Raw genomic sequence first — 27,769 nt, 5'->3', positions numbered from 1 at the left:
GCTCCGGTACCTGCACTTTCTCTGGCGCCTCGGGAACGGGGTCTGGGTTGCTCATGAGGTCGCTGAGGCCAGCGTTCGGGTTGTGAGGGATGAGCCGGTACTGCCCGCCTTCCCGCTTCAGGTCCAGGCCGAAGATGTCGGAGAGCAGGTCGCTCTCCTCCGTCAGCTCCTTCAGGTCGGTGAGGTCCTCCGAGGGCAGGGCGGCCTCCAGCGGCTTCCGCTCGCCCTCCTCCCCGTCGTCCCGCACCTCGTCCTGCGTGGGGTCCGGCATGTCGGCCAGGAGCTCCGCCACCCTGATCTTCTTCGCGCCCTCCACCAGGCTGCCCCCCAGGAGCAGGCTGCCCACGATGCGGGAGAAGCCGCGCAGCACGCTGGCCACCACGTGCAGCAGGCTCGCCAGCGCCTCCCAGTAGGAGGAGAAGAGCGCCGTGACCATGTCCCTCACCGTCATCTTCTTCACCTTCTTCATCTGCTTCTTCAGGCTCTTCAGGCTGAGCATGCGCAGGAGCGTCAGCAGGTTGTGCCTGAGCGCCAGCAGGGCCGAGCGGACGGTCAGCAGGGAGAAGAAGCCGGTCCGCGGGCTCTGCTCCTCCGGCTTCTCCTTCTCACTCTCCTCCTTGCTGGCTGACCGCTCGCTCAGGTCCGACTCGGAGATCTGGGCCGCCAGCTGCATCTCGAAGATGGTGTCCTCGCAGAAGTTCACGAAGAGCTCCATCTTCTCTTTCTCGCCGCCCTCGTTGACCACGTCGAAGATGAACTGGCGCTTGGACTCCTTGACCTGCGGCTTCTCCCACTGCGTGCGGCTGGACTCGCTGATCTCGAAGTACACGCGCTCGATGCGCTTGGCGCTGCCCATGATCTCGATGCGACCCAGGAAGGGCTGGAAGTAGCGCAGCACGCTCTCCGCCAGCTCCAGGAAGGTCTGCAGACGCGAGTCGTTGGGCATGTGCTCCGAGAGGTTGGTCAGCAGCACGGCCACATTGAAGCTGATGTCCTTGGCCGGCTCGTGGAAGCGCTTCACGAACTCCTCGTAGTCCAGGGTCTCGTTCTCGTCCGTCTCCGCACAGGACAGCAGGAACTCGGTCTCCGACGGCGTGTAGTGCTTGTGGCTCTCCATCGCTTTGTGGAAGTCCCTCTTGGAGATGACGCCCTTGCCGTCGGGGTCGTATTCCTTAAACGTGTCAGAAGAGGTCAAGTCCTTTAGTTTTAAGAACATGTCGAAGAATTTGAGGATCATCTCCACGTTGTTGGACGACTCCACAAGCATGTCGACCATCTGCTTGCCGATGGTCCCGTTCACGACGTTACCTGCAGGCAGACAACGGCACTGATTCACAGTGAGCACCGTCTGCAGAGAGAGCCGCAGCACAGGCCTCCCAGCCCCGCGTCAGGCACGGCCCTGGGCCTCCTCCAGTGTGTGAGGCCCCAGGAGCCAGCCAGTCACTGTAATTACACAAACACGCGCAACACCATGCTGACTAATAACCATGGAGGAGTATTTGAACAGAAGCCGACCTTTCTCCCTCAAATTGGTCATGTTTTAGGATAAAGAAAATGGGCAGAAACTGAAATCCAGCCTCATATTCACAGTAAAAATGAGCCTTCGCAAAGCCATTTAGGGTTAAAAAATCATTCCTCATAGGCAATGTCTCTTTCTTAAACACTAACCTGAGAAAAGTTTACAAAGCCCCCAGTAAACCCGGGCATCTGTCCTATCTGGGGGTGGAAGCTGAATATTGGCCCTTAAAGTAGAAGAATCAAGGTGATCTGGACGTGCACAATGTAAACCTCTAAGCACAAACGAACACGAAGCCGAGGCTACCTTCCAACATGGACAGCAGCATGACCACCATGTCCTTCTGCAGGTCCATCAGCTCTTTCAGGAGCTCGATTTGACTGGAATCCTGGAAAGAGCAACATGTGGCATTGGACACCGTCGCAGCAAATGCAGCAGGAACCTGAGTGCTCCCCCGGAGGCGCTGCTCCACCCACGGCGACCCCTCCCAGCATCTCAGGACCAAGGAAAAGCCGACAATCTATGTTTATTGGCTTATCCTTAGAGCTACTTTCTCTCTTTGACTTTCATGAAGTTGATTTGCCTGCTAGTGGGTGAGTTCCTCTATGGAGGACAGCTGCTTGTGTGGACCCCATGTGCACACCTCTCCCTTCCACGGGGCCTGGGGGATTTCAAATCCGTGTCCCCTCATTGGCAGGGAGGAGGGAGCTTCGGTGAGTGTCATGGAGACGCGGGTCCCCAAAGGGTTGCAAATGTTCAACACTGGGACTAAACTCTTTTATTTCTCCTATAGTCAAGTCTTCAGTATCTTTTGCTCTCAAATTTGAATGATAGCTCTCATCTATTCTCAGCCTGCATAAAATTATTAATTTTTTTTTAATCCTCACCCTAGGACATGTTCTCACTGATTCAAGGGAAAGAGGGAAGGGAGAGAAACATTGATGTGAGAGAGAAATAGTGATCAGTTGCCCCCGACCAGGGATAGAACGAGCAACCTGGGTATGTGCCTTGGTGCATGGAACAACGGTCCAACCCACTGAGCAACACTGGCCAGGGTGCATGCAGTTCTTTCATTTAAGAAAATGTGTTTAAATGTGGAGTACAAGACGTATAAAGAAGTAAGCTAAGAAAGGTGATGTGAAATAAGGGAGAGCATGCTTTGTGTGGGAGTGACTGCTGTCCCCGCCGGCATCTAGGAGGTCGGGAGGCGGTGCCTTTACCTGGGACAGCTTCATCTGCATGTGGGCAAACACGTGGAGGAAGCCCACGACCGCATCCCAGAGCCGGCTGTGGGCCAGGCTCTGCTGGTTCCCAGTGCACGGACCCTACAGGGAAACAGACCAACGGCATCATTGCTGATAACGTCACTGCCAACAATAGGGGCAAAATTAACATCTCTATCACCAACACGTAGTCTGAAAAGAAAGACCCCAAAATGTAAACTGTGCAGTGATGATAAGGGTGCCCTCAGGGACAGGCACTCACTCACCTGTCCTACCACACCTGTCCCTCGCCACATCCGGGCATGTGGCTGTTATTTTACATAACCTGCCCCCCAAGATTATGCTCAGTCTAAGGAAGCAAACTACCACCCCTCTCTCCTGTTTGCCCTCAGCACGGGGCACTGTGCCCAGCGGCTCCCTGATGCAGAGGTACTGCTAACCCCGCCCATGGAGACGGTAGGAAGGAAAGAGGACGGGCTGGCCTCCAGGAAACAGCCAAGTGTGGCTGGTTGGAAAAAAACCCCAGAATTTTATAAAATCTTTTCAAATTTTGCAGGTTAAGACAAATTTAAGACAGGTTAAGCCTAAAGAGAACATGAAACAAAGCAATATTTAAGAAAGGTATATTCCTCACAGTATTTGGGATTTTACCTATCTCATACATGGTTATATTATAAAATCACACACACACACTAACATGAAGCTGTTAAGCACCAGTCTCTTCTTTTTTATAAAGTCTCCATGACACTTTTTCCTCGCTTTTCCTGGAATATGGTCAAGTGGTTCAATGCCCTCTTCCCCCCCCCTTAATGCTGGCTGCGAGCTCAGTTTATACACCAGGCCCTGGAGACTCAGTCAACACCGTGGGCCACGCCCCGAGGAGTTAAGGACCCCTCAGTCCGCCAAAGGGTAAAGCAAGTCGTTCCGTGAAGATCCCCTCTCCACCGAACCTTGTGGCCATCATCCCTGGCTAAGGATCTGCAGACGAGGTCGATCAGCCGTGGGATGGTGACAGGAAAGGGCTTTTATCCTGTTGCCTTTGCCCATGGGATTCCAGGGTGACCGGTGGACTCCTGTTTTCTTTCTCTCTCCAAACAGCAGAGGTGGGTACGTGTTTACCTGGATATACTCCGTGAGAGTGTTAAACACTTGTTTTGCTACTTGAATTGCTTTGGAGAAGTTCCGCTGTCCTTGCTCATCGATCACGTCTTTCCCCGAGTAGTACCAATAGAAATCACTGATGGACTCCTGGAAGAGAGGCCGAGGGGGAAGGCGCAGTGTAAGGCCAAGGCTGACCTGCTCAGCTCTGAACTCTGTAACAGGAAATCGTTCTACATAGCAGATTGGGAAGTGAATAACAATGATATTAGGACAGCCGAAAGGATCAATCCTGAGGTTATTAAATTTAAGTATCTAGGTGGTCTGGAAGCCTTTCTTTCCCATTCCTGAGAATGTTCCAAATATCCTTCCCCTATTTATCCATCAGCTGCAAAGGGGAGCACAGCATGTCAGGGCTTTACAAAATGAAAAGAAAATTTCAATGCCATCAAAGCTAAAAAACGTGGGGAAAAATCCGCACTTGTAGAAAGGGCATAATGAGGAAAGTGGAGCCAGGATCAGAGACAGCCAAGGTGGCCGCTCACCCGGAGGCTCGGTCAGAGACGATCAAAGGCAGAACGTCTGACAAGTCCTGACAGGAGACCAAAGCCCCGTGAGACACGGCAGCCTCACACAGGAACCCGCCGTGTTATCTCGGCCAAGCAGCCACGAGGCCACGTACCTGCACCCGCAGCAGGTAGTCCACGGTGGAGATGATGATGTTCACGGTGGTGTTGTTGCCAGTCTGAGTCCTCAGGTAATTCTGAAAATCTGTACAAGACCAAACGATGTTATTACCCCTTGTTCCAAAGTGTAAAATGACTTGTTATCTGAATCACTCCACCAGCAAATGATGTCTCCAGCAAAATCCTTGTGGCCCGGAGCAGTTTTAATATGAAGTAGTTCATAGTGTCCATAAGAAGTGAGGGACCCCCCATAAACCCGCCCGGGGGCTTCCCAGAACCTAAATAGTCCATTTCTGTCTCAGAGGGTGCTGACCGTTCCCGATCCCTCGCTCTGGAGCTCCGGGCCTGGGGATGGGATAGGAGCTCCACCGTCTAGGAGACCGTGATTAGATTACCCACGGTCCTCTGCTCCTAGGACTGTGCTCAGTGACAGGGAAGAGAGGAGAGTCCCGCCCCGCTCCCGCCCTCCCGGACGCATGGCCGTAGGGAGCCGCACCCATAAACGGCACGGAACACGGCACCCTAGGTGATGCTGTGGCACCGTCCCCGGGCACCAGGGGCACAGAGGAAGCCAAGCCACAGAGCTCCCTACATCGATCTCTCCGGTGTGTCTTTCTCCACCGGCCACCTGTCTTCTCCACATCAGAACAACCGATTGGAATAGTGAGATGGCTGCAGAGGGCTGCCAGGCAGTGATGCAGCACAGAAAGCGGGACTCGGCCCGGCTCACGTGGCTGAGCTGGGGCTGAGCACCCCCTGCAGGGCTGACCCGTCATCACAACTGACAGGCCTCTCAGTACTGGCGGCAAGCACGTCTTCCTGGGCACCAGCCTCCAGCCTCAGGCCTCACACACCTGAGTTGTGTCCCTCGCAGAGCAGCTGCAGGAAGCGGAAGAGGTCGCAGGTAAACTCATCGTCCTGAAGAACCTTCTCGCCTGCAGGGAAGTCCAGGCGTTACCCACCAAGCAAGCGAGCATGTCCCGTCCCTCCTCCATCTCCCCGCATGTCGGGCCGGCACGGGGCAGCCCGCCTCTATCTGAAGCTCATGAGACCATGCGCTTGGCAGATAGAAGCCCATTTTCTTAGTCAGAAAAGAGCCTGTGAACCTTAACACCCAGGTTTCTCTCTGTTAAAAGGAGCAGCATGGGCTTGGCAACATTTTAGGAGCAACCTGAGGGTTTAGACTTTTGTTCTCACCCTCTAATTTCTGACAGATGTGGACAGGAATGATTACTGCATCAATGGCCAGTGTTACAGTTACAGCTGCGTACGCTGCATCATTGGGAGAAAATGTGCTTGTGGGGAAGGGTGACGGCAGAAAGGGCTGTCATTCCACCTATATTTCAATTTAAATGTATCTTTATCACAAGCGACTTCGAAAGCAGAAGCACAAAGAAACAAACAAAAAACCTGTACCACACACTGCAAGCTGATTTTTAAGCAAAAAGTGAAGAAAATGTTCAGTATATGAGCATTCAACATATAGTTTAGGAATAAAAATGACAAAAAATGTTGTTTGGCAAGTGGATGAATGTATTTATATGTTTAAAAAATAATCACTCCTCAGACCAGGAGCACTTCCGGCTGAGAGAGCTGCGATGGTGCGTGTGCCCCTGGATGGCAGTGACGATGACAACGGCGGAGCAGATGGACTTACCAGTCTGCATCTGTGACTTTCAAAGGGACAGGCTCATAGAATGGGAGGGTTAGGAAGCAAAACCATTATGTTTTTAATATAAACATTTAAAAAAAGTACATGACGTCACTGTACTGGTTTCCCTGTGAGACGATAAGATCCGCTATTTGGCGACCAAACTAAAATCACCAGGTGAGCAGCCAGTGCCGTGGCAAGTCCGCCAGCTAGAAGCACGTGGTTTGAATCTCCTCACATGGCTGCTAAGCCCATTCCTTAGGGTTTATGTTCACGACGGGACAAAGGAGAGAGAACAGTCTGGGCCGAGAAACTGAACTCATCATCCATGACACTCAGCATCACCAGAAGGGCCTTTCAAATGAGGCTCAGATCAAAATATTAGCAGTTCCATGGATGATTGATTCTTGGGAGCCTGTTGAAATGTTTTTCCCCAGAAAATCAAATCCATAAGCCATGCACATACGTTCAATGTGCATATATTCAAGTGCAGTGAGTAACTGTTGAGAGGACACAGAACAGTTGACACTGAGGTCAATGTCACACTCCCCCTGTGGGCCTGACATGCTCAGTGCCCCGCACCCTCATCTACACCAGGGTGCTAGCCATTGCTGGCCTGCGCAGTATTTCCTCTCAACCGTATACACACACCATAGCTTCACTTACACGAGGACACCTGCTCACAGCAGAATTGGGGGGGGGGAGCCTCCATTCCCGCCAGGTGAACAGGTGAGCTGGTATGACATGGGTGCGACTGTGTGATGGACACATTTGCATCTGGTGGAAATGCTGCCGCCGCCCATGCTGCAGGAGCAGGTGCCGCCAGAGGGGTGAGGCTTTCTGTCGGGGGGCACAGGAGATCAGGCCACCTGGGACGGCCAGGAGAAAGCGCGCTGGACCATGAACTGAGGTTAGTCATCAGTGATGAAACAGGGTTGAAAAGGCTCCTACATCCTTGCAAGGTTGCCTGTGGTCACTGCCAAGTGTACCTACTGCGAGGAGCTCTCTCCTTTGCCGGTGGTTTTAATGACAAGGGCTTGAATTTCTGACACTATAATAAAGGAGGGTTATTGAAATGTCGCTGCTGAGGGCGAGTGGTTCTCTCTGCCTTAGTCTTCTCATCTATAAAACAGGGATAAAGGGCTCTGCCCTCACTGGCTCTTCACAACCTGCATGACCATTTCTACAAATGTGGAGAGCTTAGTGTTAGTAGAGGTGGTGATAACACTAAATAAAGGCACAGCCTGCCCGGCTGGTGTGGCTCAGTGGTTGAGCATCAACTTATGAACCAGGAGGTCCCGGTTCCATTCCCGGTCAGGGCACATGCCCAGGTTACAGGCTCAATTGCCAGTAAGGGGCGTGCAGGAGGCAGCTGATCAATGATTCTCTCTCATTGATGTTTCTATCTCTCTCCCTCCCTCCCACTTCCTTTCTGAAGTGAATAAAAATATATTGAAAGCAACAATAAATGGGACAACGCCTCCTTGTAGGGTTGTGGGTGGGTAGCAAAAGGTTTATGTGCTTAAGTGACACATTTTCCTTGGCTACATCCTCGGCCATTTCATCATCCCAGCAGGACAGCGAATGATCACAGGGAAGACTGAACTCGGGCAGACGGTGGCCCAGCGCAGGAGCTGCCAGCCCAGGAGCGGCATCACTCACAGTTTATCCTTTGCAGGTTTCTCCGCGTTTGACTGCAGAGGAATGAGCCACTTTCCTTCTCTGATGAGCGGACATGCTTTTCTTATCTTTTGTAAAATCTTAACAGAATGGCTGCGTCACACGCTTTTAAAATATGCCAGAAGTCAGAGTCCGTTTAGCTGATCTTGCTCTGGAAAGTCATATCACCTCAACCCCTTCCTTATCCCCCTTGTATGTCTTTTAGAGACGATCTGAAATGTTAATACCAACTTTGTTATATGAGTTTGAAGAGCTAATATTTCTATTATCCTCGCGTTCTTTCGATTCGGTCTGAAGAATAACAATTAGTTTTAACCTGTGATGCTCTGAAGGGAAGAGAGGAGCCCGCTCAGTGCGTGGAGGGAAGGGCAGGGGCTGTGGCCGCTGGTGTCCGGTGCCCCAGCTGCGCAGCCTGAAAGCCCCAGTGCGTCCCCGACAGAGAGGCCCCGGGAGACCCTGCACCCCCGCAGTCACCCGTGTTCACAACTGTCGCAAACACTGGGTCTCCCAGACTTTTTAAATGAAAGAAACAGAACAGAACATCCAAAAACTTATGTGCTTGTTGCTCCTTTGTGTCTAATATGCATATCCTCAGAGAGAAAGGGGAAAAAGAAAACATTGGTATATGCATTTTTTAAATAACAGGATGCGTAATAGTCGAAAGGAAATGATCTACTTGTTAAAACTGCCGCTGGAAGGTCTATAAGAGGAAAGCGCACAGACTGCCACTGTCCAGGGAAAAGCTGCAGCAATCGGGGAGTCAGTGGCCACGGGCGGCTCACTGGATAGTTACCATGCTCGTGAGTGACGGCTGCAGAGGGAAGGACAGTGCGCACAGTAGTCGGAAGAAAAGGAAATGGGGGAAGAGAAAAGGTGAGGTTTGTGTTTGTCTTGCTGTTAGTAAGGAGTGAAATAGAAAAGGCGTCCATCAGTTTGGGCAATACTTGGCGGGTGTGTGGACAAAGCACAGACAAAGCAGATCCAGCTCCTATTGAGAGATGGCGATTGTCACAGGAGCCTGCCGCTCCCACCCAGCTGTTTCTGATTTGGGGTCACACGTGTTGCATCCTCCCCTGGCTGACAACAGGCAGAAGACCCAGGAAATTAATCCTGGGTGGCCGCCATGCCCTCGTAGGGGCTATGAACTGGCTAACGATTCCTGACATTGTGTTTAGAGCATTAGTAACTTTAGGGGCAGCGTCAAGGAAAAATGAAAGAGTTCCAATTCCAAGACAGGGAAGTCAGACTTTGAACAGAGAATTCACTCATTTTCAGGCTTTTATAGCTGGGAACTGCCCCAGACTCCGGGGGAGAGGCCGGCCCGAGACTGTGGCTCCGAGCTCCCCTCGGGCCCTCAGGCCAGAGGTGGGACTGTGACCCAAACCCCAAGACATTTTCCTTCATATGCATTCTCAGAAAACCTAAGTAGGCTGCTGCTGGGGTTATCTTGAAGGTAGCTCACACAATTAAGTTATTGTACAACTGCTATTTGGTGATGGAACCTACACATTCAACTGCCAAGCACAAGAGAAAACCACACAGGAACGGCAGCGGCATTAGAATATATCTAAATGATTGTCTTTTAAATCCAGCAAGAAATATGCACTAATTCTTTTTCCTACTGTGAGAACAAAAATATACAGAGATAGAGAGATTAGTTCATTCTAAATTATCTCAGAAAGGCCAGCAGTCTACCAATGGCAAGTGGGAGGAAATTTATTGTTTGCAGCAAGATTGGCTTAATAGAAAAACCAATGTTCCAAAACTAATATATTGATAACTCCAAACCAGACCAAACACACAAAAACAGATAAACACATAGAGGCTTACCCAAACTAAGTTAATTTAAAAATCAAACACAAAAGAATAAAAACAAATAAAAAAAAATTGAAGATTTTTTCTTAATAAATATTAAAATAAGTGTGCAACAATAGTTATTTCTGCTTCCACTGCACCATGTGCTCATTTTCCTAGTTTATATATGCATCCTTTTATAGAGAGGAAAAACTCTAAGATTATGTGAGTCGTTTTTGTGCACATGTAAATTGTGATCAGAGCTATCTAAACAAACATTACTCTTCAAGTTCCTTCATCAAAGAATTTGCGCTTGCAAAGATGCCTGGGTCCGTGAGATACAGGACAGCTGCTGGGAAGGGGCAACAGGCAGCAATGTCTGGGGGACCGACAGTCTGCTGGCGGAGGCATGTTCCTAATGTGTTCACCCATGCGCTTTCTCACTTTGTGGATGATTCTCTAATAGGGATCTTCTTCTACCGCCCAAGCAGGGGAAGCACCGACAGCCAGTAACAATACGATTGGATTTGGGTGTGGCCTGCATGAGTGGCCAATTAGGGGCTTTAAATGAGTCACATAAGCATTTTGTCCATTTATAGAAAACCTGTGTCTCTCTGTATTGAAAAGGTAACCGATAGCTGATTCGTTTCAGGAAGGAAGGGGGAGCAGGCAACCTTCTACTTTAAGGAATCCATACCTGATCCGTCCTTGGTCACCATCAAACCCATACCTGATCCTTCCTCGGTCACCATCCCCAGCCCTTCAGCTTTGTTCTGCCGCTCAAAGGCGTTCAGGTCGAGGACGCTGCAATGACAGGGAGAAACACACTCAGAGGACTCACAGGAGCAAATGTCTGGAAACCGCGTGTCTTGAAATGTGAACCGATGTCAACATACACTGCGAACGCGCCCCAGCTCAAGGCCCACCAGCTCCCTTCCTGGTGGCGGACGAGTCTCTCCCAGCACCCACGCTGAACTGACCCCTGTGAAGTCCAATGTGAGCCATCGTGGGCTCCACTGGGAGCACATTATAAAGCTGGCAGACATACTTAAATATAATTACAATGACCGCGTTTTCCCACGTGGAATAGCTTATTACACTCAGTGTGTGCCAGGGGCCTTGGTCAAATACTGTCTGATTTTAAATGCTGTAAAACTAGAAAGTAATTATCATAAATTACTTAGTTGAGGACCATTTTTTTAGGAAAAATGAGAAATGGTCTATAAGCTCCCAAATAAAACTAAGTAGAATTTTCTTTTTTCTTTTAAAAATCATGCGCCACTCATATTAAAGGGTTGCAGAGGGCACAGCAATTCCAGCCCCCTATATTAAGAACAGGGAGGATTATTTAAAACATTATTAACATCGAGTAACTTAGTAATTAAGATAGTATTAACACAACATCAAGATAGAAAATAATACAGCAACTTCTGCCTCCCTTTAAAGTGTTTCATCATTAAATGTTCTTCTGTGTTAATCACTGTCCATAATGTAAACACTTTGAAAAATACCACCTGAGTTAGAACGGAAACAGCGAGTGGGGGCTCCCCTGCATGACTGCACAGGGGCTCCCCTGCCTGACTGTGTCGGGCTCTCCTGCATGACTGCACGGGGCTCCCCTGCATGACGCATTGGGGCTCACCTGCATGACTGCACGGGGCTCCCCTGCATGACGCATTGGGGCTCACCTGCATGACTGCACGGGGCTCACCTGCATGACTGCACAGGGGCTCCCCTGCATGACGCATTGGGGCTCACCTGCATGACTGCACAGAGGCTCACCTGCATGACTCCACAGGGGCTCACCTGCATGACTGCATCAGGGGCTCACCTGCATGACTGCACAGGGGCTCACCTGCATGATGCATCAGGGGCTCACCTGCATGACTGCACAGGGGCTCCCCTGCATGACGCATTGGGGCTCACCTGCATGACTGCACAGGGGCTCACCTGCATGACTGCACAGGGGCTCACCTGCATGATGCATCAGGGGCTCACCTGCATGACTGCACGGGAGCTCCCCTGTATGATGCATCAGGGGCTCACCTGCATGACTGCACGGGAGCTCCCCTGTATGATGCATAGGGGCTTCCCTGCATGACTGCATGGGGCTCACCTGCATGACTGCACAGGGGCTCACCTGCATGACTGCACAGGGTCTCACCTGCATGATGCATCAGGGGCTCACCTGCATGACTGCACGGGGCTCACCTGCATGAATGCACAGGGGCTCACCTGCATGACTGCACAGGGGCTCACCTGCATGAATGCACAGGGGCTCACCTGCATGACTGCACAGGGTCTCACCTGCATGACTGCACAGGGGCTCACCTGCATGAATGCACAGGGGCTCACCTGCATGACTGCACAGGGGCTCACCTGCATGACTGCACAGGAGCTCACCTGCATGACTGCACAGGGGCTCACCTGCATGACTGCATGGGGCTCACCTGCATGACTGCACAGGGTCTCACCTGCATGACTGCATGGGGCTCACCTGCATGACTGCACAGGGGCTCACCTGCATGACTGCACAGGGTCTCACCTGCATGATGCATCAGGGGCTCACCTGCATGACTGCACGGGGCTCACCTGCATGAATGCACAGGGGCTCACCTGCATGACTGCACAGGGGCTCACCTGCATGAATGCACAGGGGCTCACCTGCATGACTGCACAGGGTCTCACCTGCATGACTGCACAGGGGCTCACCTGCATGAATGCACAGGGGCTCACCTGCATGACTGCACAGGGGCTCACCTGCATGACTGCACAGGGGCTCACCTGCATGACTGCACAGGGGCTCACCTGCATGTCTGCACAGGGGCTCACCTGCATGATGCATCAGGGGCTCACCTGCATGACTGCACGGGAGCTCCCCTGTATGATGCATCAGGGGCTCACCTGCATGACTGCACGGGAGCTCCCCTGTATGATGCATAGGGGCTCACCTGCATGACTGCACAGGGTCTCACCTGCATGACTGCACAGGGGCTCACCTGCATGACTGCACAGGGGCTCACCTGCATGATGCATCAGGGGCCTCACCTGCATGACTGCACGGGGCTCACCTGCATGAATGCACAGGGGCTCACCTGCATGACTGCACAGGGGCTCACCTGCATGAATGCACAGGGGCTCACCTGCATGACTGCACAGGGTCTCACCTGCATGACTGCACAGGGGCTCACCTGCATGAATGCACAGGGGCTCACCTGCATGACTGCACAGGGGCTCACCTGCATGACTGCACAGGGGCTCACCTGCATGACTGCACAGGGGCTCACCTGCATGACTGCACAGGGGCTCACCTGCATGAATGCACAGGGGCTCACCTGCATGACTGCACAGGGGCTCACCTGCATGACTGCACAGGGGCTCACCTGCATGACTGCACAGGGGCTCACCTGCATGACTGCACAGGGGCTCACCTGCATGAATGCACAGGGGCTCACCTGCATGAATGCACAGGGGCTCACCTGCATGACTGCACAGGGGCTCACCTGCATGAATGCACAGGGGCTCACCTGCATGAATGCACAGGGGCTCACCTGCATGAATGCACAGGGGCTCACCTGCATGAATGCACAGGGGCTCACCTGCATGACTGCACAGGGGCTCACCTGCATGACTGCACAGGGGCTCACCTGCATGAATGCACAGGGGCTCACCTGCATGACTGCACAGGGGCTCACCTGCATGACTGCACAGGGGCTCACCTGCATGACTGCACAGGGGCTCACCTGCATGACTGCACAGGGGCTCCCCTGCATGACTGCACAGGGGCTCACCTGCATGATGCATCAGGGTCTCACCTGCATGACTGCACAGGGGCTCACCTGCATGAATGCACAGGGGCTCACCTGCATGAATGCACAGGGGCTCACCTGCATGACTGCACAGGGGCTCACCTGCATGACTGCACAGGGGCTCACCTGCATGACTGCACAGGGGCTCACCTGCATGACTGCACAGGGGCTCACCTGCATGACTGCACAGGGGCTCACCTGCATGACTGCACCGGGGCTCACCTGCATGACTGCACAGGGGCTCACCTGCATGACTGCACAGGGGCTCACCTGCATGAATGCACAGGGGCTCACCTGCATGAATGCACAGGGGCTCACCTGCATGACTGCACAGGGGCTCCCCTGCATGACTGCACAGGGGCTCACCTGCATGATGCATCAGGGTCTCACCTGCATGACTGCACAGGGGCTCACCTGCATGACTGCACAGGGGCTCACCTGCATGACTGCACAGGGGCTCACCTGCATGACTGCACAGGGGCTCACCTGCATGACTGCACAGGGGCTCACCTGCATGACTGCACAGGGGCTCACCTGCATGACTGCACAGGGGCTCACCTGCATGACTGCACAGGGGCTCACCTGCATGAATGCACAGGGGCTCACCTGCATGAATGCACAGGGGCTCACCTGCATGAATGCACAGGGGCTCACCTGCATGAATGCACAGGGGCTCCCCTGCATGACTGCACAGGGGCTCACCTGCATGAATGCACAGGGGCTCACCTGCATGATGCATCAGGGGCTCACCTGCATGATGCATCAGGGGCTCACCTGCATGACTGCATCAGGCCCGCGAGGCTCTGGAAGAAACCCACGTCCTTCTTCTCCTTGAGGTAGTCGAGCATTTTCTGCAGTAAACACATAAACCACTGCATTCAAACCTCATTTATTGTTAAGAAAAAAAGCAACAAACACGCTTTCTCTTCTGTAATAAAGATAAAATAATAATCAGTATATACAGGTATCCTTTGTCGCAACTGGTTGGTTGAAGTTACTAAAATTTCAGCCCAAATCATGTCTGACTTTTAAACAACATAGTTCAAAACTGTGCTGGGAAGTGATTTTTCTCTTTTCTCGGGAAACTACAAAGAACTACAATTAAAATAATTCCTGTAATGTGACAAACAGGTTACCCAACTAGGTCTCGGTAAGAACCAACTTTGCTGACTGGGTGGTGTGAATCGCAGCCCGTGGTGACACCATGTCGCCGGCAAGTCTCTAAAGCTGTGGTTCTCAACCTTCCTCATGCCGTGACCCTTTAGTACAGTTCCTCATGTTGTGGTGACCCCCAACCATAAAGTTATGTTTGTTGCTACTTCATCACTGTAATGTTGCTACTGTTATGAATCGTCATGTAATATCTGATATGCAGGATGATTTTCATTGTTACAAATTGAACATAATTAAAGCATAGTGATGAATCACAAAAACAATATGTAATTATATATGTGTCTTCTGATGGGCTTAGGTGACCCCTGTGAAAGGGTCGTTCCAGTCCCAAAGGGGTCGCGACCCACAGGTTGAGAACCACTGCTCTAAAGGGCGGTAGTGCCCATACATTGTTTTAACACATTATTAACATCAAGCTGTTCAGTGCACCAAGAAAACCCTTGGATGCTGGGACAAGACGACTAGAAAATGAAGACATATTTACGTAGAAGATGAAACGTCGCACACTTGGTAGTGCTTTGAGGATGGCTAAAGGAGTTCAACAGGGGGACTAGGCAGCCCATGGTCTGAAGAGCATCATGGCAGCGGCTTAGAGACTCACCTGCTGCACTGTGGAGTTCCCACCATTTAGGATAGCAATTCCAAGTTTCAAAGTAGCAGCCACCATCGGTCCAGTTTCACCTTAAAAATATAAAAACAGTGCTCCTTACATCATTTCACCTGCTGCATCAATGTATTCTACCCCAAAATGTGCACTTTTAAAATTATTACCACCTTATAGCTCTCTATCATGGTGACGAGGGCCGGACTGACTTATGTACCAAAAAATATTTTAAAGTGATAATGCATATTTTGCCATCAATGTTTTTACAAAATTCTGTGTAATACAGACAAAACTGAAACCATACGAGGACAAAAAAAAAAGAATATAAAAAAATAATTGATTTTGAAATACACAGACAACAGGGTGGTGAATGCCTGGGGCATGGTGGGAACCAGGTGGTGGGAGACGGGGGGGAAAAAGAGGGGAAATCTATAATACTCTCAACAATAAAATGAAAAAAAAAATAAAAGACTCACTTTAAAGGTCTCCATTTATATCAAGGGTCTGCAAACTATGACCTGAGGGCCAACCAGCTCGTCACATTTTTGTAAATAAAGTTTTATTGAAACACAGCTACGCCATTCGCTTACATAGTGTCACTGGGTGCTCTCCTGCTGCCAAAAACATTTCCCTGGCCTTTCGCAGGAGACGTTCCCCCACCTGAGTCACATGAGCAGCTCCTTAGAGTTGTGTCACAGCAGAATTTCCAAAACTTCTTGAGCAGAAATAAAACATCTTTAAATTTGACTCTAGTCACGACTAGACTGTATAAATGAGGGCTCAGCTCACATTTGTTCTCACTGACCTGGTTGTGACCCAGAGAAGCAGGCCTAAGTGAGTGGGTGAGTGGACCTGAGGGAGCCGGGGCGGGAAGGGGAGATGCGGGAGGAGGAGATGCGGGAAGAGATGCAGGAGGAGGCGATGCGGGAAGAGGAGATGCGGGCAGCAGGCCGAGGGCTCACCTTTGCTGGCGCTGATGGTCTGCAGCACCATCTCGGCGGCGCCGCGCTCATGCAGCCGGGCTTGCTGGTACAGAAGCTTCTGCTTCTCCATTTCCTTTTCCTGAACACAAACCCCAACCGGTTATGTTGTGGCGACCAGTCAGTCGGCAGGCAGCTTTCTAGTCACCACATTTTAGTCATCTCCATGTATGGGCTCTATGACAACATTATGGACCATTTCAACACCGACATTGTTATTAGACACAGGTTCACATAGTCAACTCTTGGTTTTATTTCAACTGGTTCATCAGGATAGAGTTGCTCAATTTTAATGATTTGATTAGTCCAAAGCCTGGCCCACCGTTTTGAAGTAGCTGTACTTCATCACTGAAACTTGCACTTTCTGAATGATACATTTGTGCATAAGTTTTCCCGTTTTGAATAATCTCCGTGTCATGGCCATAACTTGATACTGCTCAGCAAAAGGCTCAAGTGCAAGATATCACTGAATGACAGAGAAACGCTGAATGAGACGAGTTGGAGTTTAAGCAAAATTGAAAGCTGATATGGATAAAGAGTAGGCTTTGCCTACGTAGGGACTTATGAAACCTCTCCCCAGTGCCCCCGCCCCGTGCCCCCCAAGGAATAAAGCCATGTGCCTTTATATTTTGTATTCTCTGGCGGCAACAAACAATGCTGCATGGTGTTGCTGGGGCAATGGCTGGAGTTTGCTCGGTTCCACTCAAACTACCACTGAGAACATAAAGAAGAAAATCAGGAGAAAATATAAAGGCACAGCGAAGTCAAGACTGAAGGCTCATTCACTGGAGCGGCCCAGTCGCTGGAGAACTGAGACGGCTAAGCAGTACAAGTTGCAGAGTGGACGTTGCATAGAGCCCTGTGACAGCGAGCCCGTTGATGGCGCGGGAGGGAAGCTTAGTCAACGGGACATGACACGCTCGACCAGCATCATGTCCATAAACACAACGGCCAAAACAGAGGTGACCTCAGAGCAGGAGCTGCAGCAGAGGGTCCACTTTGCTGCCATAAACTTTCCATCCAAAGTACGGAAGAGACACTGGGAGATGGAAGAGGTTTAAAAAATGAAGGCTTGCTGGTTACAGAATATGAAAAATAAAGGAAACTAAAAGGAGGGGGGAAGAAATGGGCTCAAACAAATGATAAAAGAAACCTTTAAACCAAAAGCAACCGACACAGACATCAAGCTGTTACCAGAGAGTGCTCGCCGATGCTGGCAAAATTGGCTCTTAAATCTTTGATAATATCGTGCTGCGAAAACAAAATCGATCAGGGTGGTTTTTTTTTTCACACTATCGTTAGAGCTCCTGCGGTTAAATGTTTAGTTTTTTCTTAAATTATGTGATAGGCCTAAATGGAAGCGGAGAAAAGAAAAAACAGGCAGCTTTGCTTTGTGGTAGCCATGCTGACATCTAAAAGGTTTGCCTTCATGTTTAAACCTCTTCCTCTGAAGTCAAAAACAGAACAGAAACAAAGCCACACAGACACACAAACCATATCGTCATACAACACAGCTTTAGGAACACTGAGAGAAGACCCCGTCTGCTCTCCGGGTGGTGTTGGAACGAGGAAGCAACATCTGATTCTTCCTTTTAGACCCAACAATCTTTCCCGCCCTCCCGTGGCCAGAGCGATTCTTGGGACTTTGCTCCCCAGGGTTACTGACTCCTGTTGTGGGTGTTTCGATAAGACAGTGGTAAGAAATTAGTGGCGTAGGGACGGCCCCAGCGTTTTCATCAATGACAGAGGCAAGGGAGTTAGAAAGATCAATTCTTTACGGACCCATAGAACATAGTATAAAGATAGTCATCAGGACACCCAAAGAAAATGACAGCACACCATATATTCTTGAAGGGAAAAACAACAACCTGTCCCCAAAGTACGTAGGGCAGCTCAAAGTTCTGCCAGAACAATTTGTACGGTACACGCTAAGGTCCCAGAATCCTTTGCAGTAACTAAAGTCACGTGGATGGATGAGTGTCAGGAGGATCAAGAAACAGACAGGATGTCAAGTTGTGTTCTTTAAAAAATAAACCCCCTGGGCAAAGGTGACTCTCACCTTTCTTCCATAGCATCTACATTTCTATAATAGTAACGACTTCAGGAGTGAGGGGGACACTCATCTGAAGTCGCATGTTGAACTAAAAGAGAGAGAGTGATCTGGAGGCTGGAAGGGCTGAACCTCACATGGAGGGTCAGGGCGCCTGAGTTCCCGCCGGTGGGTGGGTTGGGCTCTCTTCTCACGAGACTTTCATTCAATACCTTTCAGGTCTTTGACAAGGCTTCTCAGGTGTCATTTAATCTTGTCATCAGAATTCTATCCCAACATAAAAAAATAAAACCTTCACCGCTAGGCCAGAAGTTTTCAGACAATAAAATGATGGATTAGGTAGGGGGAAAAATACTTTCTTTTCAAATTTACTGCAGACCTATTTGTTTTTTTAAAAAAAATGTTTTATTGATTTTTAGATAGAGAGGGAGAGAGAGATAGAAACATCGATGAGAGGGAAACATTGATTGCCTGCCTTCTGCATGCCCACACTGGGGATAGAGCCCACAACCTGGGCATGTGCCCTGACCAGGAAATGAACAGGGACCTCTTGGTTCAAGAGAGGAAGCTCAACCACTGAGCAACACCGGCCTGGGACAGGCCTGCTCTTTTAAGCAAACTGGAGACAGACCATTTTTAAACTATCTCCCCTAGGGACATTGCACTTTGAAGTACCTTCTTAAAGGCAACTTTCCCTGCCCGACCCCAGATTGCCTTTTAAAACTGCCCCCAGGGTCTTAAATTAACACTATTCCTTCAGCCCACTGCTGTTTAGTCTTTAAATTATTCCAAGGTTACAAAGAAAGGGCGGGGGGGGGGGGGCGTGGAGAAGAAGAACAGCCCCACAAGTTGCATGTTCCCTTAGGCAAACGGTTCCATTGCAGAGTAGCCAGGAGGTGGGATGGACCAGATGAGGTGCTCGCCCTCCCTCCCAGGCGCACTGTCCCAGGTGCACACGGTCTGTCTCCCTGAGCAGCTGTGGCAACCCAGGTGCCCGGCCTGGTGTCTCTCTCTCTTTCCCTGTGTGGGTCTCTTCCTCTCACACTTCCTGGGATTGCAACATCCTTACCCCAATGAAGTGCTAGCACATAATCTCTCTGCTCTGTTTCCTAGGGAATCTGGGCTACAACATGAGGGCTTTCCTTGGAATTAACAATTTCATTATAGAAAAGTGCAGCTGGCAGATGGCAGCCACAGGCATGAGCATTCGAGAGACAATGGCATCAAATCCCTCCCCTCCCCCCACTGAGCTTCTGCAGTGGGAACTAAACATTATACATCCTCTTGAGAAAAGAAATAATTTGTTCAGTATTTTATATATATAGCTATCCCTTCAACTTTTTATATTCAGGGTTATCTTGTTGGAAGATTCAGGAAGCCTTCTAATTCAGATTGCCGTGCCCCGAAGAAAGCAAGGAAATAAACCCATTCAAAGATCCAATTTATGTGGCTATTAGAAAGGGTACATCCTATAGCCAGTTCGTTCTTCCAGAATTTACCGAAAAATGGATTCTATTCAAAATCAGGTCGTTGGAGGCCAGATCAAAATGCTGTCATCGCTGGGCAGAGCTACAGCGCATGGGTCTTGCACACGAAACAGTGCACAGCTGGATGGGAGCAGGAGCTGCGGCGGGAATGATGCCCGCCCAGCTGTGCCTGAGCCTGCAGTGAGCCCGCCGGGGGAGCGCACGCTGGTCTCTTCATCACTGAACGTCAACTCTGCCACGGACACATTTACTATTCAAGACACAGGAAATCTCTCTAATCAACACTACGAGTAACGGGACCTCAGGGCCTCATCAGAAAACGCTCGCGAATGAGAAGTCGGGCATCTGCCAAAGGATGTGCAAGCTGCCTAATATTTGAGAAAAATGTTCCCGAAAGCAAGTTAACGCTCCATCCCTCCAGCTTTGGCAAGGAAGGCTCCACTGTCATTAATGTAGGCGCTTCGGTAAGTACTAAATCTATCTTATGGCACCTTAACATGCCGCTAAAATGCTTTCGCTGCATTATCGTTTTTTTCATTTCACTCCCTCAGATCTTAGAGAATGAAGTAGGAGAAGGAACCATCCGAATAATGTTCTATATATTTTACAAAATTGTAGTTTAAAAATGTGGTCCACTCTGGTACCAAAGCTCTTAGATGACATGCTGAGAAATATGAAGTCACTTGACTTGAAGCATTATTATTTATCATTATTAATTGCTTTGGTTTATAAAAAAATTCCAACCTAAATATAGCATTCAACTGCAGTAATGAACATTTCTCGTAATTGTCAAACATTTCTTCCCTTTTCATTAATTCTGACCTCTTTGTAAGATTTTACTGTCATTTTTAGTTTTATTTTGAAGTAGACTCAAATCTAAAAATGGTTACATAGAATAATGAACTAAATATGCAATCAATTGTTAAATATGTAGGGAAAGTATTCTAGAAGAAGCAGGGCAGTCGACTGTAGAGTTCAATGGGGCCAGTTAAGTGGGATCCTAGGAGGAACATGGACATGAGACTGAAGAAGAAAAGAGCCCGCAAATCCTTGCATGCTGGTCCCCACCTTGTTTTCCATGTTTCTTGAGCTTTGCTTTATTCCTCGTGGAACTTTTCCTTATAATGCCCCATTTTTTGTATCTCAGATTATTTTTGTATTTCTAGATCAAAATGTTTCCTCGTAGCAAATTTTACAAGGACTTAGCTATTCAAAATAGTAAGAGGTAACAATAATTATCAAGTTCTTATCCTAGAACGAAATGCTGAAATTAACGTAAAAACTGTGGACTGTAGTCTCTAATTACTAATGGAAGGTATCACTAGCAGAATGGAAAAGAGACTTATTTCCCATGTCACCAGGAATGCCACTTGTCACGTCTGTTTTCACGTGACGAGACTGGTGTAAAAGCATCCAGAGGCGTGGGTCAGACGCGCCCCGTGAAGTCCACCACCGGCAGGGCGGGGATCCTCCGGCCCAGCACGTGGGCAGCTCGAAGTTACCATGTAACACACAATTTCAAATCACGAGCGACTGAAATTGCAAGAAGGATAAACCTGTGTCAAGGAAGGGACGCTGAAGAGACCAGTTGCATTGGAGCTACAAAACATGTAAAAGGATTGCAAGACCTTCTGTTGTTACAGAAGAATCTGAGACGTTGGGTCTAACAAAAAGGTAAATGTCACAGAAACCGAACTCAGACCCAGACACATACACACACATGTACAGTTACCTTGCTGCGCTGGGATCCCGTGACCTTAGGAAGGGTGAGGACAGAAGCAAAATAGCAATAAACAACTGCTCTGAAGACAGCTGTAGACCACACGCAGTTACACTTTCAGAACACGTCATTTGCTGCTCACAACCCACTTATCAATAAAGATGGATATGAGAACAGAATACACACACGTAAGAAAGGATTATAGTGCCATAAAGAAATTAACCTCGGCATTTCCCGCAGCCAGCACTAGTCCTAGGTCATTCACAAACCAGTCTGTTTCTGTACTTCTTACACATGGACTTCCACGCAGCACAGATGCTCATGTCAACTGTTCCTGAAAGAGGCACTATGTCCGGTCCTCACCTACACCTCCTGGTGGGTCCACTGAACTAAAGACTCACTGCTGGGTCCTAATGTCCTCCAGACTTCTAGCCCAGAGTCCAGACATAGAAATCAACAGGAAAATTAAAAAGATCTAATCTACTTCCTTCCACTTAATATTGCTTTGAAAATTCTGAAGACAAGCAAGCAAGCAAACAAAAACAATAAATAAGGAGACTGGTAGTTAACACCACCTACTTTTTCTCATCAAAAGCAAAGTATAGTCTAAGCAGAGGGGGGAAATACTAGTAAGCTTGCCTTTACTTCTGGCTGGTTAACATTGAGCGGTATCTCGAATGATGGGATATTTAAGAGCTGAGAGGTTTAAGAAAATAACCATAAGCTAGAAGGTGGTCCTAGGGACCCGCCCTCCTGCCTCATGCAAGCCAGCGGCGCTGTGAGCCCCATATGTGCGAGGATGAGTGACCGACTGTGCAGAAGGCACGGGAGGCCAGACCTCTGACTTCAATTCCAAAAATGTCAAACCAGGGCTTCAGTTAAATACTCGAAGTCATGCTGCCCTGCAGTAAATATGTGTGTCTGTCAGGCATTTTATTTTATTTATTTGTTATATTATATATTTTATTGATTTCTTACAGAGAGGAAGGGAGAGGGATAGAGAGTTAGAAACATCGATGAGAGAGAAACATCAATTAGCTGCCTCCTGCACACTCCCTATTGGGTATGTGCCTGCAACCAAGGTACATGCCCTTGACCGGAATCGAACCTGGGACCCTTGAGTTCCCAGGCTGACGCTCTATCCATTGAGCCAAACCAGTTAGGGCTTGTCAGGCATTTTAGATCACGGCCTTCGCTGAGATGAAGCCACCTCATCTCGGGGCTTCGGCAGCACTCATTCTGAACATATGGGTGCGTCTGACCGGTTAGCTATTCTACGTTCCCTGGAGTTAGGGCAGCGCATGGTAGGACCCAGACTGTCCACCCAGCTTCCGACATGCAGCTCCTTGACACAATAAGCTGCGATAAGCCATGAAGCAAGAAACAGAAATGTCAGTTATGAGCTATGAAACAATGCTTCCAAGTGGACAAAGGCAAGTCTAGAAAGATCCATCTTACTTCAAAACTCTTCACCTCTTCTTCACTGTCATCATCATCTTCATCATGACAACTCTGCAGAACAGAACAATGGAAAAAGGTCAACAGGATTAGAGTATGTCGAGGCACAAAATACAAAAGAATTTAAGCACAGAAGACAAAATCACTTGCATTAATTTATTATCAACAGTGTTTAAATATATGTCATGTAGGTACCATGATCTTAGATGACATCATCAATGGGTTCATGCCCTAAAAGAAAATTTCACTGTGCTTTTACAAAATTAAAATATCAATGAACAATTTCATATATTTCATGGAGATGATTATGCGGCAAATATCATACTACACATACTACTTATTCACGTGTTTGCCTTGTTCAACCCAGAGCGCAAGCTTTGGGACAAGCATCCCGTTTCTCTTGGTGACGCCGCCGTCACCATGCACTGGTGCAGATACTGCGCAGGAACCCACAATAGCCACGCATTCAAACTAAGCGAGAGCTGTGCCCATTAATTAAAGTACATCTTGTCATTACTTGCTTTCTAAGTTCATTTTTTATTGTATTGTGTCCAAAGGAGAAAAGTGAAAACGTAACTGCTAACACTTTTATTAAAAATGATAAAACATTGTATTTTTTTAGTTATTCTCCCAGAAATGAGACAGGAGCTGTGCTAATCCATGCGCCATTTTACTGGCAACTAATCCCCTCGCTGGAGTTCTTTCGGGGGCAGAGTGGTGTGGTTGGCAACAGGCTTCAGGACGCAGACGCCTGGCTCCAATCCTGCTGTCCCCAGGGTCTGCTGCTTAGTCCAGGGCTAGTTCCTTCACCTCTCTGGCCTAGTGTCCTCATATTTAAGGTGGGATTCAGAAAAGAATACCCAAGTCTTCAGCAGATCACATGAATTAATATATGTAAATTGTTTGCCACTTAAGAGCAAGTGTCTGAAAAATAATAAGCTTTTAATAAATCTGAACGGCTATTATCATTGTGGTTTGGAATTGGAAGAATCATGTGACCAAGACCTACGGCAGAAAGAAATCTTCAAAGTGGATTATTCCAACCCTTCTAAGGATTTCTTATGGCTGATAAGCACACAGTGTATCAGTGAAGCACAGGGAGGCACATGGTTAAATTTAAGTTACAAATCAGAAAAATACTTTAAATTCAATGATTCACAGTCTGCTGAGTCTAGAGCTGAAGCCAGAGTGGAGGGAAGATACAAATGTCGTCCTTCCGTCCCTCAATGACAGCTTCTAAAAGGTTTGTCACATTCATTCATTCATTCAACCAGGTGCAAAAGCAAACAGATATGAATTTTATAGCTTAAAAGCATGTCATTGTAACTCATGACTGTGCTACATAACCTGCTCCTCCCACACTAAACTCCCAGGCTTCTTGTCATCGTTTTTCGATGTTTAAATGGTGTCTTCCCCATCAGACAGTAAACTCCAAGAAGGCAGGGTATGTGCCTTTCTTTCTCACTCACCATGTCATCTCCAATACCTTGATGCCCAGTGAATAGGTGTTGAATAAATGGATGCTTGGAAAGCTAGTGAGCTCTCCATAAGTCAATGTGAAAGGAGGAAACCATAACACTGGTCAAGGAAGTCAGAACAGAGATTCATGGAACAAGTGGAAAGTTGAGCTGAATGCACCGTAGGCTTCTAAGGTTTAACAGCATTTTATTTTAAGCCAGAAAGACATTCTTATCCCTTGTCGGTTAAAAATTATTTCCCTTTATTAAAATTACACTTTAAAATCAAGAGTGGCGTTTATTTACCTTTGCCATAATATCTGCATAAGCCATGTATAAAAAATCCTCCTCCAGTTTGCTATGGAAAACAAGAAAAAAGAACACCATTGTTTTTAAGGCTAGTCATATGCAAAATTACCGTCACTTACAAAATAACCCATATTTTTCAACAAATACACTTGTTTAAAATGAAATGAAAACTTGGGCAAAGTAATCATTCAAAAATATCACAGCGTCGGAGAGAAGGACCTCAGACCTAATGAGCACAGTCCCCCAACATCCTGGAAGAGACCCCGGTCTCACAAAATAAACGGTCTGTCGATTTGCACATAAGCACATCTTTCATTTTCTTGAATCTACAAAAGTTGAAACAAGCAAATTTAAAGGAGGCAGAGGCTTCTGGCAGCAGAAGTGAGATCTGATGTTTGACAAAGACTCCAAATTGACCTGGCCCATGTGGCCCAGCAGTTAAAGCGTCGGCCTGCGCACTGAAGGGTCATGGGTTCGATTCCTGGTCCAGGACATGTACCTGGATTGTAGGTTCGATTTCCGGCCCAAGTCGAGGCTCATGCGGGAGGCCACCAATCCAATTGATACGTCTCTCTCACATCAGTTTCTCTCTCTCTCTCTCTCTCTCTCTCTCTATCTCTATCTCTATCTCTATCTCTTTCCCCCTCCCTCTTTCCCTCCCTTCCGCTCTCTCTAAAAATAAATGGAAAAATGTCCTCAAGGATTAAAAAAAAGAAAGAGTTCCCAAATTATTATGCTATAAAATCATAATGCTACTTAAAAATTAAGAAGAGTTTAAATACGTTTATTATCCTTTTTTAAGGAATATGGAAGCCATTAACTGATGAAGGAGCCCATAAAAAACACTCATGTTTACAAAGTTATTTTAGCAGCTTTAAACTTCAGCCATCAGAAAACTTCACTTGTGAGAAATACCTCAGAGCCTGCCAATGCCAGACAGAGAGCTGCTCTAAGCATAGGGATGAGATGACCTTGCTAGTCAGGAAATAATAGGGGGGAAGGCGTGAGAGGAGGCCGGTCGCCGTGGTGAGAGGGAGAGATGTGTGTTACTCCGGCCACAGGACCGCTCAGAACCCTCTGAGGTGTCTCTCTCGGAGCCCGTCTACGCAGGGCCTGTAAGGGCAGGTGCTGGGCACACTGTGATTCTCAGGTCTCTGAGTGCATTTCCTATTTAACTCCACAGAGGTCTGTGTTTTGTGGCTTTGGTCAATTTTAGTCAAGAACAGTGGAGGATGCCCTTAAAACAGACGCGAAGAAACTTCCCTGTGAGATGCTGGCTTACCCACCCCTCAGGGCTCCTGCACAATGGCACCATAATCGACCCGGGACAGTTCGTCACTACTGGTCTCCATATGTTTTCGGTACTAACATTTGCTTTTGTAAGACGATTCAGAATCAACTAATTCAGCTAATTACAAAGTTGTTAAGAAAAACTAGAGGAGATATTAAAGCTTGAAACTGACAGCTGTGTGCCCGACTGGTCCTAACTCTGACGGGCTCTCTCCTGACAAGCCCAGGTGACACGGAGGGTGAAGACAGGAAGAGACTCGGGACACGGCTCTTCCTTCGTCCTCTGTCTCACAGGAACCCTGCCAGCCATACCATTTCTCCGTTAAGGCCGTTCGGCTGAACAGAAGGATCAGCTGATGCAGAGGATCAACGCGCTTAGTGCCTTCGTCTTCCTCTGGAGGGTCCGCTCCAGGTTTCTACAAAAGTAAATTGATAAATTCACATGGCAATGAGGCGTCCAATCAGACCCAGGAGCAGTGTGAGGGCTGGAACAATGAGTACAAGGAGAGCCCTTCTCTGCTGTGGCAGTGTGAATGTGTATGAATGTGTGTGTGCATGAGTGCGTGCACACAAGTATGTGAATATGTGGGTGAGCATGTGTGCATAAGTGTATATGTGAGTGTGCATGACTGTGTAAGTTGTATACATGTGAGTGTGTGAATACGTGTATGTCAGTTATTTTTTTCCACTATCATTTACTCTTAAGACTTAAAAAATAAATTTGTACTATTGGATAGGTCTTTTACCATGAGGAAAATTATGAAGCATTTTTACTGATTGTAAAATTAATTAACCCTGACTTTTTGTTGAATGACAATGAATTTTATACCTTCATTTACTTACTTACACTTGCGTTTTCTCTGTACATACATGATGTTTTTTTCCCTGGCTTTAAGGTTTTAATGTTGCAGGAACTGGGTAAATTTCTACAATGTAGCCAATATTCGATGGTTGTTTTAATTATGAAGACAATTTGAATTCAGTTAAAATATCTGAGGGTCATCAAGATTCAGCTTTTGCCGTAACCGGTTTGGCTCAGTGGATAGAGCGTCGGCCTGCGGACTGAAAGGTCCCAGGTTCGATTCCGGTCAAGGGCATGTACCTGGGTTGCGGGCACATACCCAGTAGGGGGTGTGCAGGAGGCAGCTGATCAATGTTTCTCTCTCATCGATGTTTCTAAGTCTCTATCTCTCTCCCTTCCTCTCTGTAAAAAATCAATAAAATATATTAAAAAATTAAAAGATTCAGCTTTTATGCACTGAATTGGTATATCTACTATATTCCCTGATAACTATGACAAAGAAGTGCCTTTTAGATGAGAGGTCTTAAGCCGGGAACCTTTAGCCTCTAACTAGTCTGCAATGTCTGCGACAGCACGCTTGCAACTCGCCCTGAGAAGCTGGCTTTGGTCAGATGCTTAGACAGGCCCCCGGCCCGGGGATGATGGACAGAGCTCCCCAGGGCCTGCTCCCCGCGTGCTGTGGCTAAGGACCCCCTCGCCTTCGACAGCATCCCCGTGACTCGACCCTGCTTGTGCCCACTCTATCCTTCTCAGCTCTGCGTATTTTTTTTAAAACCACCTACTTTTGCCTGAGCTGGTTTGGCTCAGTGGATAAGAGCATCATCCTGTAGTCTGAAGAGTCCCAGGTTTGATTCTGATCAAGGGCACATGCCCGGGTTGCAGGCTCGATCCCCAGTGTGGGGCATGCAAGAGGCAGCTGATCAATGATTCTCTCTCATCACTGATGTTTCTATTTCTCTCTCCCTTCCTCTCAGAAATCAAT

The 27,769-nt window shown here is 48.2% G+C and overlaps 1 protein-coding gene across 6 annotated transcripts in view; it reads right to left on the bottom strand.

Moving 5' to 3' along the window:
• Positions 1–27,769, bottom strand: part of RYR2 (ryanodine receptor 2) — a 195,497-nt gene that overhangs the window by 16,997 nt on the left and 150,731 nt on the right. For 4 of the 6 annotated variants that reach the window (XM_036354797.1, XM_036354792.1, XM_036354793.1 and 1 more), the window contains 14 exons: positions 26,298–26,401; positions 24,693–24,744; positions 22,930–22,983; positions 21,484–21,507; positions 16,197–16,296; positions 15,232–15,311; positions 14,232–14,308; positions 10,379–10,452; positions 5,378–5,458; positions 4,520–4,608; positions 3,859–3,987; positions 2,737–2,841; positions 1,823–1,904; positions 11–1,308 (listed from right to left, as the gene is read on the bottom strand). In XM_036354797.1, coding sequence (XP_036210690.1) covers positions 11–1,308; positions 1,823–1,904; positions 2,737–2,841; positions 3,859–3,987; positions 4,520–4,608; positions 5,378–5,458; positions 10,379–10,452; positions 14,232–14,308; positions 15,232–15,311; positions 16,197–16,296; positions 21,484–21,507; positions 22,930–22,983; positions 24,693–24,744; positions 26,298–26,401 — 2,349 coding nt within the window. The remainder of the gene's footprint in view (positions 1–10; positions 1,309–1,822; positions 1,905–2,736; positions 2,842–3,858; positions 3,988–4,519; positions 4,609–5,377; positions 5,459–10,378; positions 10,453–14,231; positions 14,309–15,231; positions 15,312–16,196; positions 16,297–21,483; positions 21,508–22,929; positions 22,984–24,692; positions 24,745–26,297; positions 26,402–27,769) is intronic. The other 2 variants (XM_036354794.1, XM_036354796.1) reach the window with 1 other exon arrangement.

This window comes from Myotis myotis, unplaced genomic scaffold (genome assembly GCF_014108235.1).
Source record: "Myotis myotis isolate mMyoMyo1 unplaced genomic scaffold, mMyoMyo1.p scaffold_m19_p_21, whole genome shotgun sequence".
NCBI lineage: Eukaryota > Metazoa > Chordata > Mammalia > Chiroptera > Vespertilionidae > Myotis > Myotis myotis.
Note: the sequence above shows the minus strand (reverse complement) of the source record. Positions and strands in the feature narration are given on the sequence as shown.